Here is a 22,478-nt window from a genome sequence, read left to right on the forward strand (position 1 = left end):
TCCTCCACTTTCAAACTGCGTAACCCTGGGCTAGTCACTTAACCTGCAGCTCCCATATAAAATCCTATAGAAGGAAGGAAAGGCAGGCATTGTGAGGATGAAAGGGAATAAAGCGTGGAAAGGAATTCTAAACCATAAAGCACCATGAAAATGTGAGGCATCCATGTTATTATAATTATTTAATCGATGGATCAGACACATTTGATGACGTCACTTCAGAACTGCTCCTGGAAACTCTGCTCTCTCGGCTCCTGCCAGGATTGTACACCTACCCTCCCCATGCTAGGAATGCAGGGTTAACTGCAAAGTGCGTGGCTACGGGTTTCCCAGAGCTGCTCTTCCCAGTAGGCCTCCCTTTCGGTGATGTCTGGAGCAAAAACAATACCATAAAATAATCCTCTAGCAGCCAAGTGTAGAAAATTAAAAAGAAGGATCACTAATCCAGACAGGAAAAGTCCTGATTTATTGCTCTAAGCTCTCTCACCATAAAATGGCAGTGAAACAAAAACACCATTCTGTGGGATGAAGGGAGAGGAAATTTAGAGTTGGACAGAAAAAGCTGAAGGAAATGAAAGTGCTGGTGCGCTCTGAAAAGTAACTCTCCAAATATGCCGTTGGTCACCATGGTGTTTCCAGGCCTCTCCACCGGCTTCCAGACTAAGGTGCTCGGCTTGTGCTGAGCAGAGACCTCTCCTGGCTGACGGTGCTGCTAACTTCACCCGGGATCTTTCAGTCACCCATGTCATCACCAGACCAGATCAGGGGACAATGGAAAGCTAAGCTGACAAGCTTGGGAGATGATGAAGGAGGCAGGGCAGAGTTCTGCTGCCCCACCACGTGGGCTAATTAATTAAGCTTGGCCGTGTTGCTAAGGCCGGTGTGCCATTCGGGAGCCAAGGGGTGGGGCAGGAAGGGCCGCTCTTTCACTCCGGTTTCTAAACGCACTTTCAGATCAAGGCCTTCTATAAAGACCACCAAGGTTGTAATCTCTGAATGTGGTCAACAGCCAAGGGATCATATTTAGAGCAAGCAGACCCATTTTCAGAAACAAACATTAGGTAGGTCGCACAGGGAAATGCAAACCAGACTTACTTGCTCTACGTCTCCTTTTTCCATCGCCAGTTCCTCCATCTCTGGTGCTGGTTCATCTTCTAGGAAGGGATTGGTGGATGCGAGTGGAGACTCGAGTTTTTTCTGTTGATTAGATGTGAGAAACAGATAGGTATTTTCTGAGCGTGGTCAGTAGCTTTCCCCACTGATCTGCTTTTTCCAAGTCTCTCCAACAGCTACATCATGAAATCTGATCTAATGAGCAAAAACTGAGACAACCTGGACCACATTCTCACCTCCAGGCCTTCACACTGCTTCTTCCTCTTCCTGAAACCTTACTGCCCACCCAACCCCAATCCCAAGCTGCCTAAGATTCTCCATCATCCTTCAGTCTTCAAGTCAGAAGTCCCCTCTTTTGGGAAGCCTTTCTCACCTGTCAAGTCTGGGTTATAGGTCCCAGTCACATGCTCCCATCACCCCGGTATGTCCCCTACCCAGGTATTTACTAAAATACCACACCGCTCATTTATTTGTCTTCTCCCCACTAGCTTCTGTGACAGCAGGAATCACATGTCTTGTTTCTATCTCTGGTGTCTGGCACGTCACAGGTCTTCATAAATATGAATGAGTCAAAATGCCAGATGGGTTTGAATTCAAGAACAAACTGTAGGACTTCCCTGGTGGCGCAATGGTTAAGAATCCGCCTGCCAATGCAGGGGACACGGGTTCGAGCCCTGGTCCGGGAAGATCCCATATGCCGTGGAGCAAATAAGCCCGTGTGCCACAACTACTGAGCCTGTGCTCTAGAGCCCGTGAGCCACAACTACCGAAGCCCTCGTGCCTAGAGCCCATGCTCCGCAACAAGAGAAGCCACCGCAATGAGAAGCCTGCGCACCGCAACGAAGAGTAGCCCCCGCTCGCCGCAACTAGAGAAAGCCCGTGCGCAGCAATGAAGACCCAACACAGACAAAAAAAAAAAGAAAAAATTTTTAAAAAGAAACTATAGAGCTAATCTTTTGTGTTCTAGATTATAGAGAGAAGTCCCTTCCCAAATAAGTCTCATTACAACAATCACAATAAAATCTTGAGAGAAGTTACTCCCCAGCTCCTGAATGCGACCATTCTTTCAAAAGATGTCATCAAGTGGGACCTTGGGCTAGCGGGAAAGCTGGAGGCAGGAGATGTGGGTTTTTAGCTCCAACGCTGCTGCGCTGGCCAAACCGCCTAACTTCTCTGAGCCCCGGCGGCCCGATCTGCTGAATGAGGAGGATAGAGTTACAGGACTACTTGAGTGATTAAATGTGATAAAGCATGTGAAACCCTAGGAGAAGCACGTGATACATATTACCGATGATGAGTCCAATGTGACAACAGAATCGAGGCAGATCTTTGGAATTTTTTACAAATTCTACCTCAGGATGTTATTTATGCCAGGGAGCTGGGAGTTCTAGCAGAAAGGGAACTAAGTGGACAAGCAGGATAAAAGGGATTGGCTGGTGCTGGGGCAGAGGGGAAGGGGAAAGGAATGACTCTCTGGAGACAAGAAGCTGGGTGGAGAGGAGCTTCTAAAAGTACTTATGACATGTGAGCATATATCAGTGGAGCAGCTTGAACTAGTCCCTACGCCAAGAGGGAAGGCAGATGGACCACAGTGTGTGAATGACTTTGTCAAGTGCCAGGACATCAGCTGAAGATATTACCAAAAAAGAAAGAAAGGAAGAAGGAGAAGAAAAAAAAAAAAGAACCAAACAACCAACCCAGAAAAATAAAACTTAAACACAAAAACAAAAACCACACCTGTGTCTGGTTTCGGCTTTAAGACAATTCCACTTACATTCATGTCAACTACTTAATTCTTGGCCCAAACACTTGGACGCTATTATGTAGCTAGCCAGAGCCTTGGGGCATGAAGAAAGCCCTGTGATTAATGTATTAGCTCTAGGTAATCAGCAGTAGGACAATGATTTTTGTGGTATCCTCTGGAGAAACAATATGGTCTAAGAACCCAGCAAACATTTCAAATGTATACACTCCGAACTTTGGCTTCTTTGCCTGATATGGAAAAAAAAATCCTTATAAATGTAAAGCAATTTACATTCATTTTCAAAATTAGGATATTTTTAGAAATGTTTCTTTGAAAGCCATATTTCTAAGTTTTAGTTGTCACTGTGGGGGTTGCTGGTATTTTAGGGTGAGGGTGAGAAAGGGAATCTAAGCTTCAACAACAAGTTAAATTAGTTAGTAGCACTGGATTCCTGATCCCACTGGCTCAACAGTGGGTTTGGGGATCATACTGAGGAGCTGAATCTCTATGATTCTGAGTCTTTCAGTCCTTTGGATGTGTAAAGAGCAAGCCAGCAACTGAAGTGAAAAGCTTTGTTCAAAATCATTCAGCCACAGAAACAGGATATGAATTTTTGAACCAAACGTTCCTCATCTATTGCTAGGTCTACCAGGGTTGATAATAACGTCTCACAATTATAGACAGGTGGGCCTCATTTTAAAAACAATGTGTTGCTGGAAATATGACAAAAAGGGGACATTGGTGAAGTGGACTGAGGGTGTTCCTGGGCTCCATGCTCACCGGTGGGGTATCCAATGGGTGGACATAAGTACTAAGAAGGAAACATAAAAGGCAACACTGAAAAAGCAGAGCAACATTTCAGGCAGTATAATGTGGGCTACTTGTTGGTGTCACCGGGTCAGGAGATTCCCAAAAGGAAAGGTGTCTTTCCTATTCCCGCAGTCTCTCTCTAGTCACATACTGATGAGATTACCAGGGAGTCAGGGGCACTCAGGAACTTCTTGTTCATTTCAGGCACACACATTCCAACCGGGGACCAAGCTGATACCAGAAAAGGGATTCACTCCTCCATTCACCCATTCGACAAAGGGATGTGCTGGGCACGACGAGGAAAGCAGGGAGCAAGGTGGACCACCCTCTGCCCTCAGGGAGCTTACAGTCAGGTGGGAGAGACAGACTCTAACCAAATAATCACACAAGCATATGTGATTATTTGCAGGAAAAGCAAAGGTGACGAAAGGATGCAACAGAGGGTCACAGAAAACTTCCCTGAGGAAACGACGTTTGAGCCAGAACTGAAGGATGCTCCACAGTTCAGTGTGGGAGGGGCACGGGATGGCCGGGGCTTTCTAGGCAAAGGGACCAGCATGTGACGCCATCCATTCCATAGTCTTGTGCTGAGCATCTGCTCAGCTCCAGGCACACTCTTAGGCACCGGAGATGCAGCAGTGAGCAAGATAAAGAAGGGAGGCACTGTGATGAAAATACAATGTAGGAACTGGGCTGGGCTGTGGGTGAGGCTGGGGAAGGGCTTCTCATGTGGTGATCCGAGAGGGCCCCTGTGAGGAGTGGATTTTTGAGCAGAGACTTGAATGAGGAGAAGGAGCCAGCCGGGCAAAGATCTGGAGAAGAGCATTCTCACCAGGGGGATCCCATGCAAAGGCTTGAATGAAAGTAGGACAGGGTGAGGGGGCGGGGCAGCCAGGACCCAATCACACAGGCTGTCGTGGGCCGTGGGAAAGGTTAGGTTTTCTTCCCACGGCAACTGGGCAGTCACTGGGGGTTTTAAACAGGGCAGCGGTAGGATCCAGTTTTAGAGTGCGAAGAGGTTGCTGCAGAGTGCCAGGTGGGGCTGATGTGGGAGTGGGCTAAGCTAGAGCTGTGGAGATGGAAAAAAGTGGCCAGACCTGGGGCATCTTTAGGAGAGAGAGTCAAGAGGACTTGGTGAGAGAGTGGATGTGAGGAGAAAGAAAAGATAGGAATCGAGAGTCGTGCGCTTTCTGGCCCGAGCAACTGTGTGGCTGGTGCAACCACTGACTGAGGAACGGGGCTGGGTTCGCACCCAGGCTCTACCGCTTGGGTATGTGGCTTAACTTCTCCACGCTTCAGTCCTTCTAGCTGCAATGTGAAGGGATATCAACACCTGCTGCACGGAGCTGTCATGAGAATTAATGAAGTAATGCACGCAAAGCATGTCTATAGAGCAGCTTCACACAACGGTCGGCTCATAGGGGAAGCTCAGAACATGGGGGCTGTCGTTAGTGTTTAATCGGGGTGGGCAAGTCACGAAGGCAGAACCGTGGCTGTGCCTCTCTCAGTGAAGCAACTCTCCGGAGGGAAAAAGCGGGGAGCACAGGACTTCGAAGACTCACAAAAAGAATTCTTTTTAATCACAAGTGAGATCCTGTCCCTACTATACCGTCTCTTTGGGAGCTCCCCAGGAAATGTAAGCAATGCACCCATCAAATTACAAGGCTTCACCCTTCTCCCCTAGTCTCCAATGAAGCCCTCAAAGTAACGCCTGTACCACCATCCTACTGGCAAATGTTATAAAACCCTGAGGGGTGGACATAGACTCCTGCTATTTAGGGGGCCATGTTACTGCTCAGATTGATTTGCTGTGATGAAAGAACAAGTCTTTGCAGGGAGCCATCACCGGCACAATTCAGCCTTCTGTGCAAGGGCCCCTCGGGCGGAGCCAGCCAGACCATGCTTCTCATTCCTGCTCTGCGGCTGTCAGAGCCCACAGAGAATTACAAGGTTAGGTTTAGATTTGAAAGAACTCAAATGACATATTCCATGAGCTCTGGGGCTGCTAAGTGAAACCAAAAATTTGCCGAGAAATGACCGACTTTCCAATTTTAAAAGGATTCATTCTTTTTGCTGTGATGACAGTTGATTTCAAGTCCATACAGGAAGGAAAAATTCTTCATTCGGCAAGTTCATTCCTACTAATTAAACCAGACGGGACTCCCCACACCCACCTTCAGAACCACAAGGGCCACAGGCCAGCCAAGCTGTCTAATTTACTGTTGGGAAGAGATGGTCAGGCTTTAGTCAGTAGTACATCCATGCCTGGGCCTGCCTGCACACATGCCTTTCTGAGGCCTCGCTGGACACTTCAAATTATCAAAGAAGGAATTCTGAAATTTAAGATGAATCTATTTCCTTTCTCTGGAGGAGAGAGCTTTCATTATGAGGTGAAAGTTCCACAATTTCTGCATTTCTCATTCCATAAACACTTTACTCCAGCCCAGTTCCTGATCTGTTCTTAAAGAGACGGCTTGGAGGCTTCAGTTGATAGGACAGTAAGTACAGGACTATTTGCACCTGGTTTAGCATCACTGGAACCCCTCTTTTGTTCTTGGTACCACCATGTTCATATCTTATGTTGTGACAGTTATGCATAGGTTTCTTTCTCCTAATAGAACATAAGCACCTGTCTGATTCAATTTTTCATCTTTTCCCAAGGCCCTGCACCAAGACGGAGCTTGAAAAACACTTGTGGATAAATGCTGATCACATGAGAAGCACTAAATAAAGTCCTCTTCAGACACATGGGCAACACTGTCTGTTTTTTTGTAAAACAAACAAACCAAAAAACCCAGTGTGTGTGTGTGTGTGTGTGTGTGTGTGTGTGTGTGTGCGTGCGCGCGCACGCACGTGTGCACGTGTATGCTTGGAAGAGTCTCAAATTATACCCCAAGTTGTTAAACAGTGCACATCTCTGGGGAGAGGGATTTAGAGTAATTGAGAAAGAAGAGATTGTTCTTTTAGAATTTATTTGAGCTTTAACAAGCATGTATTACTCTCCCTCCGTCTCTCTTTTTGGTAAACAAATTACCTGAAACATGAAGATGATTTATAACTAAACTCAGACAATATTTTCTAAAACCCTTGGTATTTTAAAATTGTGATATAATTAACATACAATTCACCATTTTAAGGTGATTTTCACTTCAGTGCTTTCATAGAGGCTGAATATAATGTTTAACCTTAAATCTAATCGTCGAGTCCCTAATAATGCACGTGGGCATAGTTAAATCATACCTAGACATTTGCTTTTAATTTCAAGGCATTTTAATTTACAGACTTTTTTTTTTTTTTGGCCGTGCAGCACAGCATGTGGGATCTTAGTTCCCCAACCAGGGATCGAACCCATGCTCCCTGCACTGGAAGTGTGGAGCCCTAACCACTGGACTGCCAGGGAAGTCCCTTAATTTACAGACTATTTTAAATCCCTCCTAAAGGGTCAGGAGTTTAGGCAATTAGTTAGAAGGCTTGGCAACTCCCTTCTTCCAGTAACAGTTAAGCACAGAGTGTTATAAGCTTGTTGGGGCTGGAATAGTAAAAAACAAAACAAGCCCTGTCCTTAAGGCTCTTTCAGTCTAGATTTCTAACAGATGTCAAATAGCATCTGTCAAAAAAAGAGCAAAAGATGATGCATCGCATGGATCAGTTAGGAAGGTCCTTGCAGGTGAGCCTGTCCCCTCTCGAGCTCACCCTCATTGTTTGACTGTCAATCAGTCACCAAGGGTCTTAAAAGGACCTGAGTGATAAAGTGAAGAGGGGGAAGGGCACAGGCCTGGGAGGGTCTCTGGTCAACTTGGCTCCTTGGCTGACTTCTTATCTGCTCTATAATCTTCCAAGGAATTTGCTAACTTTCTATGAAATTTGGCATATGTTAAAGGGTATTATGATATACTCTGGTTCATTTTGTAGTTCTGATACCCTGAAACAAAATGGTGACCACAAAAGATTTTCCAAAAGGTATATCCTGGGATCAAGGCACGACGGGGAGGAGACAAGGGGCAGCCAGTCTTCAGGTGGGGTATCCAGCAGCTAGCATGGCCATCAGGCCAGGTGGACCTCCTGGCCCAGGCCAGGCCAGCCTCTTCCCAACACTGTCTGTTGGGAGCATGGTCAGTGGTCATGACTAAATCCATCGGGGTCCCTGATGCTGAGGCTTACAGGCTACTGATGAAGGTGTGGCCCCAACTGCCCACAGCAAGGTGCTGGCAGGACCAGGGTCAGAGTGAACATCACCGACAGTGAGAAGCATGGCGTTCACATCTCCCCACAGCAGGGCTGCAGTGAACCAATTCTCTAAGACCTGGCCTGCCTTGTGGAAGAGGCCAGAGGAGTTCTGTTGCCTTTCTAGAAACTAATCTTTATGGGAAAATCCTCACAGGCTATGGAGCAGCCATGGTCAGGACTTGGAAAATGCAGAATGATCACCGGGTCACGATAACTGTGACGAAGAACAGTCTGAGGGAAGAGCTGACTTAAAGACGTTGAGTGACTTGGAGAAGTCTGTGCAGAAGACAGCTGACCAACTGGAGGGATGAATGAAAAGCTCCTGGCTCAGCAGGATTTCCTGGCCAAGGATCTGTAACCTGAAACTCTCTGCAAACTTTATAGGAGAGGCAAGCAACAGCTGAGCAACTGGAGGACATTTCTGTAAATCAATTATGCCAGAAAATTTCAAAACCAGAAGTCCAGAAAGGAAGGGATTGGTGGGAAAGGTTCAGGGGCTCCTAGTGACCATGAGCGGCACCGCAGAGCGCAGCACCCCCAGGAGATGGAAGGCTGCAGCCCAGGAGCGTGGCCCTGGCAGCGGGTGAGAGTGGAGGGGCTGGGCTGCCCCAAAGAACAGGTGCCTCCAGTAGTCTCCTCCCTCAGACAGAAGTTGGTTAACAGCTGACCAACTGCTGCTTTGACATTCCTATACCAGTTTTCCACAGAAAAAGCGCTGTCTTTGCAAACTTACATTCCGCTCCTGCCTGTTTTTCATGGTCTCTACGTGGTTACCCTGCACAGTAGCCTCACCTGGTGTAGAGGGGGCCTTCCCAGCCCACATTACTCTAGCTCTTTTGACCTTTGGGGCATTTCCTAGCACAGGTGAGACCTGACGTGTCCCAGGACAGCCCCGAGTTTACAAGGTCTCCTGGTCATCAGGTACCACAGGGCCGGCCATTCATTCCCCTGTGACATTAGGGCTCCCGAAATGTAAAACCAAAATCACTAGGAAGAAGGGCCCAGCCAAAGGAAGGGAGGAATGGCTCCAAACAGGTGTTCAGGAGTGCTGTGATTCAAGCAGTCTTCACGGGACACATTTCCTGAACAGTGAGCCGGACTACTGGCTCCCGGAGCCCAACCCCGTGCACTACCCACCCTGCCCGGCGGGGAGCCGTGTGACGCAGGCGGCACACCCAGCTGGGGCCTGTGCTCAACGCTCAAACCGCCTGGTCCCCAGGCAGATCCCTGGAGGGCTGAACCAGAGCCACACGAGTCTCTGCTGGAAGCCAGGCCAAAAGCACAGCTCGGGCAGGGAGGAGAGCAGCCCCAGCGTGAGGACATCAGGTGGGTGCTGCAGTCAACCCAATACTTCTCAGGAGAGACACAAGCTTCTTTCCACAGCATCTGTGGGACCTGCTGCCTTTGGGGATTTGCATTTTCTGTAAGGGCACTTTCACTTGTCTCATGCACTATTTTTCTTTTCCTTGTTAATAAGAAGAAATCCATTTTGAACATGAGTTAACAAGCAGAGGAGCGTCCATATATCTGTATATGTATATAGTTTTATTTGTTAAGTATGGAAAGAGTGCTTTGTGGTTCCCCGCATTCTATTTTAATGAGGTCACGCGTGGCCCTGAGTGGACAGGGTTTTATGGTCTTGCCTTAAAACTAAGCGCTGCCATCACCACACTTCAGCCCACTGCCCTGAGGGACCAGCTCCTTACGTGCCTACTCTGGGGCAGGTCTTGGGGGGAGGCAAAGAGGGGATTCCAGTGAGGTCCCAGGATTTTATGACTGGCAGGGTGGGGGCCAGAGAAAGTAGAGGTGACAGGTGAGCAACAGAAAGGCGCTCTAGGCCCAATATCCGCCTTGCCCCTGCTTCAAGCACAATAGCTCAGAGTTTTCTATATGTGCCGGGTAAGTTTCAAATGCGTATTTCCTACAGTTGATGAAGCAAGGTGATGGACTGCAGGCAAACGCACCTGGCACAGTGTGAGATACACAGTGGAGGTTCCCAAACCGTGAGCTCTTATTCTGTGTGGATCCCACATTACAGTTTGTTAGAAGAAAGAGTTTAGACTCACAGACATTGAAAATAAACTTATGGTTACTAAAGGCGAAAGAGAGGGAGAGGGATAAATTAGGAATACGGGATTAACAGATACACACTACTATATATAAAATAAACAACAAGGACCTACTGTATAGCACAGAAAACGATATTCAATATCTTGTAATAAGCTATAATGGAAAAGAATCTGAAAAAGAATACATATATGTATAAATGAATCACTTTGCTGTACACCTGAAGCTAACACAACACTGTAAATCAACTGTACTTCAATTAAAAAAGGAATGAGGGCTTCCCTGGTGGCGCAGTGGTTGAGAATCTGCCTGCCAATGCAGGGGACACGGGTTCGAGCCCTGGTCTGCGAGGATCCCATATGCCACGAAGCAACTAAGTCCATGCGCCACAACTACTGAGCCTGCGCGTCTGGAGCCTGTGCTCCGCAACAAGAGAGGCCGTGACAGTGAGAGGCCCGCGTACCGCGATGAAGAGTGGCCCCCGCTTGCCGCAACTAGAGAAAGCCCTCGCACAGAAACAAGGACCCAACACAGCCATAAACAAACAAATAAATAAATTTATGTTTAAAAAAAAGGAATGAGGAAGAGGAGGACGGGGAGGGAGAGGGGAGAGGGAGGGGAGGGAGAGGGGGAGGGGGAGAAAGTTTGGAAGTCACTGTTTGGGCCATCTCCCTCATTTAAAAAAAATTGAAAAATAACGTTGTTAGACTATGTAAAAGCAAAGTTTAAAAAGTATGTAAATGCATTTTTATAAGAAAAATTCAAACGAATTACCAGAATAAAATGAAAAAAAAAATTCTTTGCTTCTCTACCTAGTCTCACTCCAATTTCCTTTCCCCAGAGACATCCATCCACTGTTACCATTTCCAGACCTTTTTCTTAGCTATTCACATATATAAACATGCTTCTCACACAAATGGAATTATACCATATACACTGGGCTGCAGCTTACATTTTGCACCTAATATATGTGAGAGGTTTTCCTTCTATGACAGCACATCTAGATCTATCCCCCATTCTACCACTTTCAAACTGCTATACCTATTCCACAGCATGAATTTACCATATTTTATTTAACTATTCTTCAGTGATGAACATTGTAGAAATCGCCAACGTTTTCTGCTTCTAAGGCTGCAGTTCACCTCTTTCTTGGTACATTTCCTCTAAACATATCCTAATTGTAATAAAACTCAAGAGTTGATAATGTAATAAGGTATTTGTGACTGAATAAGTGAGGCCTCTGTGACTCACAGAATTACTAGTCTTTAAAATGGGGCCTATCCTTAGACAAAATGATGACAGGACATTCTAGAAACATGAAGTACTGCATAATAGACAAACAATAAATCCATACAGAGTATCCTGTATGACTATTTGCACAAATTCAGCAAAATCCCTGGGATGGGGGATTAAGCACTTGAGCCAATGGATGGAACCACCACAGTGTGAAAGACTGAAGTGAAGCCCACCCACCCAGGCCACTGATTTCCTGGTCCAGTCCCCCTTAGGACCGTCTTACCAGAGTTCCATCTGTCAGGGTACACCCGGAGAAGCGTTTTGCAAGAAACCCCTCAAAGTTAGTCGTTCTCTGAATAGCAAAGAGAAGCAATTTCACTTCAATTTCCTTAGCTCTGGTACGCATGATCTTGGCCAGTTCTGTCCTTCAAATTAAAGATATAGGAATGTTGTCAAACAAACTGATCATTCAAGATAAGACAAAGTAAGTGGCTTTAGCGTATATTATAAAAAAAAAAGTATGTGGTCATTTCAAAACCTGACATCTATCACTAACTAAGTTTAATGCCCAGGGAATAGAAATACATATCCTAAGTAACAATTTTAAGATGAAATTATCCATTAGTCAAAAAAAAACCTCAAGGATTACGGACATCAATTTGTTTACATGGGTACTACAATTTTTATCTTTAAACTTTTCAATAATTTGTTAATAATATATACAAAGCATTTACTCAGTATTTTATAAAAATGCATATATTCTATATAATTTCACAAGTCATTAAGTACTGAATTACAAAGCCCTCCCTTTTCCAGAGAGCTCAATAATCACCTCTTCCACCATACAGCAGGAGCCCTGGAAAGAGACGTGAGAGACGGGAATCCCCATGTGAAAAGTGACATGTACATGTCTGGGTGGTTCCTGCCTGTGAAGCTTACGTGACACTCAAGTGTCCCGTCTCGGAATGTTAAGTGGTAAGGGAGCAGTAACACAAGAGTTCTTAGTAAGTACTGAGCTATGGGTCATCTTTCCTCATAAATAAGTGACAAAAACCAAATAAAGAGTCTCTGAATTTATTTAACAATTATGTATCTGTAGGATTTTAGCCAAAATTCGAATAATGAAAGCTTGGCAGCAACACTGCCATTAGCTGACGCAATAGCAGCAGATGTGTTGGCTTTTGGGTACTCCCAGTCTCCTGCGGACTTCATTTTTCACAGAAAATGAATTTTGCAAGTCACTGAACTGGAGGCTAAAGCGAATTATTTATCAATTTCTCAAGGAATTCACTCTTTCTTTGCTAATCAGGACTTAGAAAGTCATAACCACAATCAACCTTGAATCAGTACAAAAAGGTTATCTAAATCCAGTGGCAAATGTGTTTCTGAAAACCACCACCAGAAGGAATGTACAGCACCAAGGGTGAACCCTAATGTAAACTACAGACTCTGCTTGGTAATGATGTGTCAGTGTAGGTTCAGTGATTGTAACACAGGGTACACTCTGGTCGGGGATGTTGATAATGGGGGAGGCTATCTGGAGGGATGGGGCAGCAGGGGGTATATGGGAAATCTCTGTATCTTCCTCTCAATGTCGCTGTGAACCTAAATCTACTCTAAAAAAATAGAGCCTATTAAAAAAAAACAACAACAGCCAACATCCCTTAAGAAATCCCCACCCCCCCACAATGTGCCCTGAAAGCATACAACTTGACTGTACCTATGATTTTAAGAGAGATGACTACCATGAATTACTCTAAGGTGGTTCAGTTATGCTTAGATATGGGACTTTTTAAAAAATTAACTTGGAGTTGGGACTTCCCTGATGGTCCAGTAGGTAAGACTCAGCGCTCCCAATGCAGGGAGCCCGGGTTCGATCCCTGGTCACGGAACTAGATCCCGCATGCATGTCACAACTAAGAAGTCCACATGCCACATGCGGCAACTAAGACTTGACGCACCCTAAATAAATATTTTTTAAAAATAAATTAACTTGGGGCTTCCCTGGTGGCGCAGTGGTTAAGAATCCGCCTGCCAATGCAGGGGACATGGGCTGGAGCCCTGGTCCGGGAAGATCCCACATGCTGCGGAGCAACTAAGCCCGTGCGCCACAACTACCGAGCCTGCGCTCTAGAGCCCATGCTCTGCAACAAGAGAAGCCACTGCAATGAGAAGCCCGCGCACCACAACAAAGAATAGCCCCTGCTCGCCGCAACTAGAGAAAGCTCACACGCAGCAATGAAGACCCAACATGGCCAAAAATAAAATAAATAAATTTATGAAAAATAAAAAAATAAATTAAGTAACTTGGAGTTAATGTAACTGTGCACTATTAGAAGGGACTACATAACCAATAAAAGCCCGTTCCCACCACTGTTGTGGTAAAGCTGCAAGGAAAGAATAAAAACTTTTGACTCTAGCTTTGTCAATGGATACGTTGATCTACACTTCTTGGGCTTTAATTCTTTGCTATAAAGAGATTATCTGGGACTTAGCTGGTGACGTAGTGGTTAAGAATCCACCTGCCAATGCAGGGGACACGGGTTCGAGCTCTGATCCGGGAAGATCCCACATGCCACAGAGCAACTAAGCCCATGCGCCACAACTACTGAGCCTGCACTCTAGTGCGCACGAGCCACAACCAATGAGCCCATGTGCCACAACTACTGAAGCCCGTGTGCCTAGAGCCCGTGCTCCACAACAAGAGAAGCCACGGCAATGAGAAGGCCACGCACCGCAACGAAGAGCAGCCCTTGCTCGCCAAAACTAGAGAAAGCCCATGGGCAACAACAATGACCCAATGCAACCAAAAATAAACAAACAAACAAACAAATAAATTTTTTTTAAAAAAAGAGAGACTATCTGGCCCTGGGCTACACTCATTGAAAGTGAAGTCAGGATGAATGAGAGAAGGTCTTTAAAATGCTTAGAACACTCAGATGCCAATAATATTAACTATCCAAAGACTATAAACACTGTATTAGGGGTGGGAAATGTTCTCAACAACTATTTCCTGAGTGTCTACTATGTCACTGAAGTAGATATTGCCCCTGTCCCTCTGGAACCACCTACCCAGCAAGTAGAAAAGCAGAACAGGGCTTCCCTGGTGGCACAGTGGTTAAGAATCCACCTGTCAGTGCAGGGGACACAGGGTTTGAGCCCTGGTCCGGGAAGATCCCACATGCTGCAGAGCAACTAAGCCCACGCACCACAACTACTGAGCCTGAGCTCTAGAGCCTGCATGCCACAACTACTGAAGCCCATGTGCCTAGAGCCCGTGCTCCGCAACAAGAGAAGACACCGCAATGAGAAGCCTATGCACTGTAATGAACAGTAGTCCCCGCTCGACCCAACCAAAGAAAGCCCGCATGTAGCAACGAAGACCCAATGCAGCCATAAATAAATAGATAAACAAATAAATTTATTAAAAAAAAAAAGAAAAGCAGAACAATGATGGATGTATTCTCACTGCACATTGATATAGGTGATACAGACACGTGGGAAAATGTGGGGCACTGAACCACTACAGGGAAATCTGGTTGATGAACTTTTAGTTGATTAAGAAGGCAGGCTGTTCAAGGCAAGGGCGAGGCTATAGGAAAGTCCTAGAGCAAAGATAAGAGCAGACATAGCTTCTGTGTTGGGTATATTTTACTCTTAAGGCAAAACAAACACAAATACAAGTGCTCTGGCTACAATCTACTGGCCCAGGGCTTCTCATGTAACCTTTTCCATGTCTCCTTATCAAGTGTTTACCTTGCCTTCACATAATGCTCTCTCCTCTAGGGCTGGAACTCTAAAGTTGGAGAAGGTGGGATATAGCTACAGCTGGAGTTTGGGACTTGGTTTTGGGTATATAAAATCTGACTTTCAAAAGGAAAGGAGTTCTCTGAGGGGAGTCCAGCACAGGTGAAGACATTCTCATTAAAATGATGACTTTCAAACAAACAAACCAAAAAAGGTGGGAGTAGCACCAAATCCACAAGACAACACGGAGCCTGTAGAGCCTGGGGGACTGGTTGCAATCAACTGGTTTCAACTGATTCCAATCAACACCAAAACCAGTAGAGAGTTGGCATCTACCTTGTGACGTGGCAAAATTCTACCGCAATCCTCTCCGCCATGTACCACTCTCGCGGGAACATCCGGCCGTATTTCTCCTCGTAGTCCACAAGCTGGCGCTTGATCCAGGCATAGCGCCGGTCAATTTTGTCCAGCCAGGCAACCTTGGGGAGGCAGGGAACAAAATCCACCCCACTGCTTAGAAGTAGTACTGACAGTTCAAGGAAATAAGCAAAAACATAGAAGAACCAACAAAAACAAAACCAATTTCTCACAGTTTCAGAGTCTAGGCTACTTTTTTTTACTTGATCTAGAGGTTCTTAACCTGGGGTCTATGATTGGGCTTCAGGGTTCTACAAACTTCCTGAAACTGTGTGCAAAGTTTTATGCATAGGCGCATTTTTGGGGAGAAGATCTGTAGCTCTCATTAATTTCTCCAAAGGGTCAGTGACCCCAAAATGGTTAAGAATTGCTGAACTGTACAGTCAGCCCCTAGGATTCATGGTCCAAAAATCAACATTTTAAGACAGTAACACTAATAAAATATAAATCACAGACTTGAGAGCAATCAATTTTCAATAAAATTCAAACGTAATAGGGCTTGCCTGGTGGCGCAGTGGTTAAGAATCTCCCTGACAATGCAGGGGACACGGGTTCGATCCCTGGTCCAGGAAGATCCCACATGCCGCGGAGCAACTAAGCCCGTGCACCACAACTACTAAGCCTGCACTTTAGAGCCTGCGTGCCACAACTACTGAGCCTGCAAGCCAGAACTACTGAAGCCCGAGCGCCTAGAGCCTGTGCTCCGCAACAAGAGAAGCCACCGCAGTGAGAAGCCTGCGCACTGCAACGAAGCGTAGCCCCCAATAGCCGCAACTAGAGAAAGCCCATGTGCAACAACAAAGACCCAATGCAGCCAAAAATAAAATAAATTTTAAAATAAACTAATAAATTCAAATGTAACATCTGATCTCCTTTGGTCAATACTTACATCTTGGTTTTCTTGAAAAAGTACTAGATACTCTGACAGATGCTGTTTAATAAACTTTTTGATGATTTCCTGCTTGATTCTGGGGTCCAAAATATTAGCAACCAGACAAGCATCTCGTAGGACATTGCTGGGTCCTCCTGGCCTCTGGAAAAACAAACAACACACACCAGTTCAAAAGCCAGAAATGACCTTTAAATCTTATGGCCTCTGACAGCTGCGGCTTCTTGTTCTACTCATGATGTTATTATTATTTCCACTCCCCTGACACTCATTCTTGTGCTGTGGATGGATATTTTAGTTACTTGTTCCTTGATGAAAGAATCATTAAGCTAGTCTGCAGTAGCCAGTATAAAAGCTACTCCATGAATCAGCAATGAGACATTTTAGAAACAGGGCCAGCAATGATGGTAGAAACTTCCGCGATCTGAACTGCAGTCGCCTTGCTGAAGAGCCTTAAGAATCAGAATGATACCAGTCTCACTCCACACATGCCAATTTCCCCTGATTCTAACCTTGGATTCCGGTTCCTAAGGTGCTATATTTGTGCCAAACAGTGTGCTGGCATTTAAAACCTAAATCCCGGTTCTAAACCACCAGCCTTGTCCCACTGATAGTCAACCATGCAGACAGGTAGCCAAAGGTAAAACATTATGATACTGGCCCCTTGACCTGAAAAAAAACAGTGGAAGTAACTATCAAGGCGCTGTATTGATACATCATGGTGGGAAGGCCTTTGTATTACTGAAGGCAACTCAGCCTCGCTGACCCTTTCTTTATAGTAACTCACTGAATGAACATGGCTGGCTGAGTGGGCTATAGCGAAAAGAACACCTGGCATCTGCTCTTGGCTTGGCTAAATAGCCACATAGCTTTGGCACAATTATTGACACTCATCTGAAATAGAAGTGAGAAAAAATAATGGACTTTAACTAGGTGATGATTAAGGGTCTTCCAAATCTTTATGACTTCTTTTTTTGTCAATTCTGTCCAATCTATCCACCTCAACTGAAGTTCAAGAGTTTCCTAAGTGTTACCTAAGCTGCCCGAGAGCTAAATTGTTCAAATTCTGACTTGCTCCGTGCTGAGTGGCTGTTCTGTTCTGTCATTCACTGAGCACCCTGACTGCTCAACTCTGGCTTCTAGATGAAAATGTTTGATCTGACAGAGGAGTCACGAAAGCCAAAACCTATGGGCTCATGGGTTCAGATTTTTTCATTTAAAAAGGACCTAATAGGTAACCTTTGGGTAATTAAAAAAAAAATCTTTATTTCCATTTTGTGAAATAGTAATAGTAACACAAGGCCTTTAAGAGAAGTCAACAGTCATTCAGAAGGAAAAAAGAAAACTGTTAAAAAAAAGTCGCCCAGACAGAGAAAAGGGAAGCAAGTTGTTAAAGAAAACCATTTTTCACCTCATCTGCCTCGTGGAGTCTGAGAAAAAGATATAATGTAGGTCAACATTATTTTTTTCTAAATGATAAAGCTGGGTTTCATCCACATTTTTCTGAAACTTCTTAAAACCAGGGTGAACAGCAGAGTATAGTGTAGCAGGCCCTGGACTAAGAAGAGGCTAGTGTTTGTATTGTGAATACTGTACAACCCCTTTTTACAGGACAGCTTTCCAATATCCACTCTCCACACTTACAGCAAATGAATAAGGAAGATGAAGTCCACAAAGGAACGTGCTTTACACATAAAATACCTGATTGCTAGAAGTCAGCCAGAATTTATGACATTAAAATCAGAGGCAGGTTTCCTGTAGAAGGTAATCTACAAAGCTGGGGCTGCTACCCCCACCTACGTCCTAAGTTTCTTTTATGAGGCGCAAAGAAAAACGATTAAGATATTTCCAGTTATTGAATTATAGAGCAGATCCAGGAAACGTTCCTTGGCTCGGTGAATGAACATATATCCCCCATCTCCACCCACCAAGTGCTGCCGGCGTGTGCTTTGGGTCACTTCTGCGCTGCACAGTTCTTTCTCCTGAAATAGCTCAAATAGTAGAGGGGGAAAAAAGCTTCTGAGGGTTCTTCTCTCCCCAACACATGCAAAGCATTAAGATTATGTCTGCTATAATTTGCAGGATGGAGCTGAAGGCAGTTACCCCGGCAGTTACCCCAGCACGGTGATGGCCAAGTGAGGCAAAGCTTGTTACATGAGAAGTGTAACCAATAGCTCACAAGTGAAATACCGTGGGCTTTGCAGACACAACACAAACAGCTATGCTACCAGTGAGAGCTAAAGGGATTAATCCCAAAGAACAGGATCATTAAAAGCCAGCCTCCTAACTGTGTCACTCCAAGAGTTACATAAGCCTGGGGACGTTCCTCCCAGTTGTCTCTTCACCAAACTGAAACCAAAAAGTTATGTAACGATCCTAAAAAACACTGTGGCTTGAAAAAAAATTTATTATTATTATAGCCATGAGAAAAAGAAGGAATTTACCAGGCAGACATCTTGGGTTTGACACACATTAAATTAAACTGAAACAAATCCTCACTTTTTGATGCTGGGAGGACACAGATGGGGAATCAATTGTTGCTTTGGGATATTTAAAATCAAGGATGGTCTCATTACCCTGAACCTCTAGCCAACAGACATTATGGCTGCTGGCAAACGCTTTTGGAATGGTAAATGAACAGTAACTACAGTGCGTGTGCCTCAGGCGCAAATGGTGATAATATCCAACGACTGAAGGGAAAATGCAAAACAATACCTTGGTACCCTGGGAAGGAAATGCTTCTTCGAAATCGGCCAGGATTTGCTGTCCTAACTCGGTCTGGGCGGCCTTCACTCTGTAGGGAAAAGAGAACATATCATTGCCTGGTATAAATTTCCAAATGTCCGTAAGTAATTATGCACAGATCCGTAGGGGTTAGAACTGTTGAAGTCTTTAGGGATCATCCAGGAAGGGGGGAGGGGTGGCTAGATAAGAGAGGTCACACACTAGTTAGCAGCAGGTTTATGACCAGGACGCAGGCATCGGATTCATGCTCACTACGGGTTTTCCACATCCCAAAGTTCTCCTGGGCCACCTCTCACCCGTTGTGAGGTAGTATATGTTAATCTTTACAAAATGTCATTAGGGGGTGGTTATGCTGCAGGGAAGCGCTATATAATAATGCCCAAATCACATATAAATCCACTTCGGGTTACTGGTGTAACTACTCTCCAGCTCCATGGAGCATAGGATGGGAGGAGGGCTCCACACTGCTTCAGAGTCGCTGTTTTTTCAACCCGCAAACTAATAGCAGGATCCCAAGTTTCAACAAGAGAACAAAAAGCATGTTTTCTAAAGTAAAAAAGATCCAAATGATAAAATGAACTGCTAATTGAGGGTGAAGGCCACTGAATGAAGATTTAAGTTCTCTCAGAAGACTGTGAGGATGAAAACTGAGTTATCCTGAGCATGAGTTAGAACAGGGAAGTCGGTCCTGAACACGGTGGTTTGTATGGAAGCGAGGAGCTCAAGAAATACTTGTCCGCTGAGAGGAAAGAGGAGGAAGGAGAGCAGCTGGGAGGGGAAAGGAGCTCCGGGTCAGCCTCCTGTGAGGAGCTTGTCCTCCACCAGCCCCAGGAGTTGGATGCCTCCCACCAGCCATCCTCAGAGCTGGACGGCCCTGTGCCTGCGGCAAATATTTTATCTTTGCTAAAAGCACCGTAAAATAACGTTCTTCCTTTTTTGGTCTCCACCCTGTTACTTTGGAATTAACGTTATGAAGTTTCTAGAAATAGCGAACAGCTCAAAACCACAATTTCTTTGGCTACTAGGCAGTGCCTGGCGACGTACTCAGATTTTTTTTTTTTAATGAGGGGATAGTCAGGACCCAAAACAGTTTGGTTTTTCTATGGCATAGTTATAATTATGCCTTATTCCAAATACTTTCCAGGGTTTTTCCACCATCTTCAAAACTTTTAAAACCACTCTTATAGGTGGGTTTGCAGCCTCTTTAGTCACCTTCCGAGGGGGTTAGAAACGACAGAGTTAAGGCTATCACCGGAGGAGCCCCCAAGGCAGAATCAGGGCCATCCACCTACAGTTGCCCAGTGGACCACAGGAAACATTCCTTGAGTGTGAGCTCTGACAGGACAGAAGAGAACACGCTTTTGTTAAACCGTTGCCTCCAAGGTCTTATGACTCCACAGAACGGGCCAGGCAGACAGACTGCCCTGGTGCCAGGTCACAAGACGGAGCTTCCAGAGCCTCAGGCCCCTCTGTTCCTCCTCTCCCCTTGGCAGCGCACAGAGAGCACAGGTTCCCTCCTAAGCCACAGGATCATTCCTGGAGGGGGAGCTCCAGCCCCGCCAGGGACACTCACAGTCTTATTCTCAGGGCCCCTGAGCACTTCAGTGGTAAAGATGGTCCCGGCTCTGCCTCTGTCACCCTACCCAGCCCACCATCCCCTAACTCCATATTCTTAACCAGATTTGAAATTGGGGTGCCTGAGGTAACATGGATGGACCTAGAGATGATCACACTAAGTGAAGTAAGTGAGAAGGAGAAAGACAAAAACCATATGCTAACACATATATGTGGAATCTAAAATGACACAAATGAACTTATCTATGAAACAGAAACAGACTCACAGACATAGAGCACAGACTTATGGTTGCCAAGGGGGAGGAAGGGTGGGGGAGGGATGGATTGGGAGTTTGGGATTAGCAGATGCAAACTATTATATTGGGTAAGTTCGTCCACATTTTCCCGTAAGATCTTACGAACTTTTTGGTCAACCCAGTATATAGACTGGATAAACAACAAGGTCCTACTGTATAGCACACAGAACTATATTCAATATCCTGTGATAAACCATAATGGAAAAGAATATGAAAAAGAATGTATATACATGTATAACTGAATCACTTTACTGTACAGCAAAGATTAACACAACATTGTAAATCAACTATACTTCAATAAAATCCATTAAAAAAAAAAAAAAAAGAGACTGGGTGCCTGAAAAGACAACCAAAGCCTATGATAAATACAGAAGTACCAGGCTGTGATTTGCAGACCCCCTTGCCTTCTTCTTCAGTCCATTCCCAAGGTCACCTCTTGAGAAAGTCTAGACTTAGCTGTGCCACTGGTGAGCTACGTGTAATCCTAATTAAGCCATTTCCCCTATGTGGGCCACGACTAAGAATGGTTGTGAAGTCAGAGGGTGGGGATGGAGGCCTGGACTAGATGCCTTTCAGTATCCGCTCCGATCCTGACTATTCTACCACACCCGTCTTACAGCACTAGCTGGCAATGGCATCCATCTTTACAGGTGACTGGAAGTCGGATGTTTAACTAATGTTGGAGCAGAATAATAATAATTATAATTATAATAATATGTTTCCAAGCATAGTTCCTGAAGTATCTACCAGTGACTCAGATGAAAGAGAAACCATTTCCCTTACTGACAATAACGATGGTACCTATAAACCCAAACCATGATCCGTGTACTTTCAGGGTAAGATGTGAAGAGCAGTCTTTACAATCAGTTGCCTGAGCGGGATCCTAGAAAGACGTCAACATACTTAAAAGAACACAGCTTCAGTCTCACTCCTTTATACTCCTTCCTCTTCCAAAGATGAAAAGTAAGTTCCTACTGGGAAGAGATGCAGCAACAGCCTCTGTTAGCGGAGCATATATGTGAGTTCAGCTACCAAGACTTCCTAGTCATCGTTATGAAAATCAATCTACCACTACTAGAGAAGAAAGCAAATAACAATTCCTCCTGGCATCCAAATAAGCTCGGCCTGGTTGGGTGGTGACAACTCAGCGTTGACCACTCTTAGGAGATGAAAGATTCCCTGTGCTGCCCGGAAATGAAGGTGAACCAACTGCCTCCTAGCATCCTCCACGCCCTGTGACCAAGGGTTGTTCAAGGGCGCCATTCCCTAAATGTGCTTCATAAGGGGTGGCAGCAGAGGGACAGCAAACTATGAAAACCACTTAGACATTTATGGATAAAATAACCCTGATGCTTCCAATACCTTGTGAATGACAGTCCTAAAGAAAATACCCTCAGTGATTCGCAATAAACTGACCTCTCAACATACGGAGTGCCAGACACAATGGTTAGTCAGTCAGATTAGTCAGACGCTCCATCTCCAAACAGACAGAATCTCAACCCAGAACCTTAGAGTGACTCAGTGGCATGCTTTGAGATCATCAAGTACAACCCTTACACTTTCTTTTGAAACTTAAGTTCTTTCTGTCACAGTCACACAGCTAACCAGGCCTTTT

At 45.2% G+C, this 22,478-nt stretch overlaps 1 protein-coding gene across 3 annotated transcripts in view; it reads right to left on the bottom strand.

The window, feature by feature from the left end:
• Positions 1–22,478, bottom strand: part of VPS53 (VPS53 subunit of GARP complex) — a 127,312-nt gene that overhangs the window by 59,681 nt on the left and 45,153 nt on the right. For all 3 annotated transcript variants that reach the window (XR_013825035.1, XM_079904523.1, XM_079904522.1), the window contains exons 8-12: positions 18,963–19,041; positions 16,248–16,391; positions 15,278–15,420; positions 11,478–11,619; positions 1,093–1,194 (exon numbers count right to left, since the gene is read on the bottom strand). Coding sequence is in view for 2 of the 3 variants with exons in the window: in XM_079904523.1 (XP_079760649.1) it covers positions 1,093–1,194; positions 11,478–11,619; positions 15,278–15,420; positions 16,248–16,391; positions 18,963–19,041 (610 nt within the window). In the remaining variant the exon portion in view is untranslated. The remainder of the gene's footprint in view (positions 1–1,092; positions 1,195–11,477; positions 11,620–15,277; positions 15,421–16,247; positions 16,392–18,962; positions 19,042–22,478) is intronic.

The sequence above is a fragment of the Stenella coeruleoalba genome (assembly GCF_951394435.1).
Source record: "Stenella coeruleoalba genome assembly, chromosome: 19".
NCBI classification, from domain to species: Eukaryota; Metazoa; Chordata; class Mammalia; order Artiodactyla; family Delphinidae; genus Stenella; species Stenella coeruleoalba.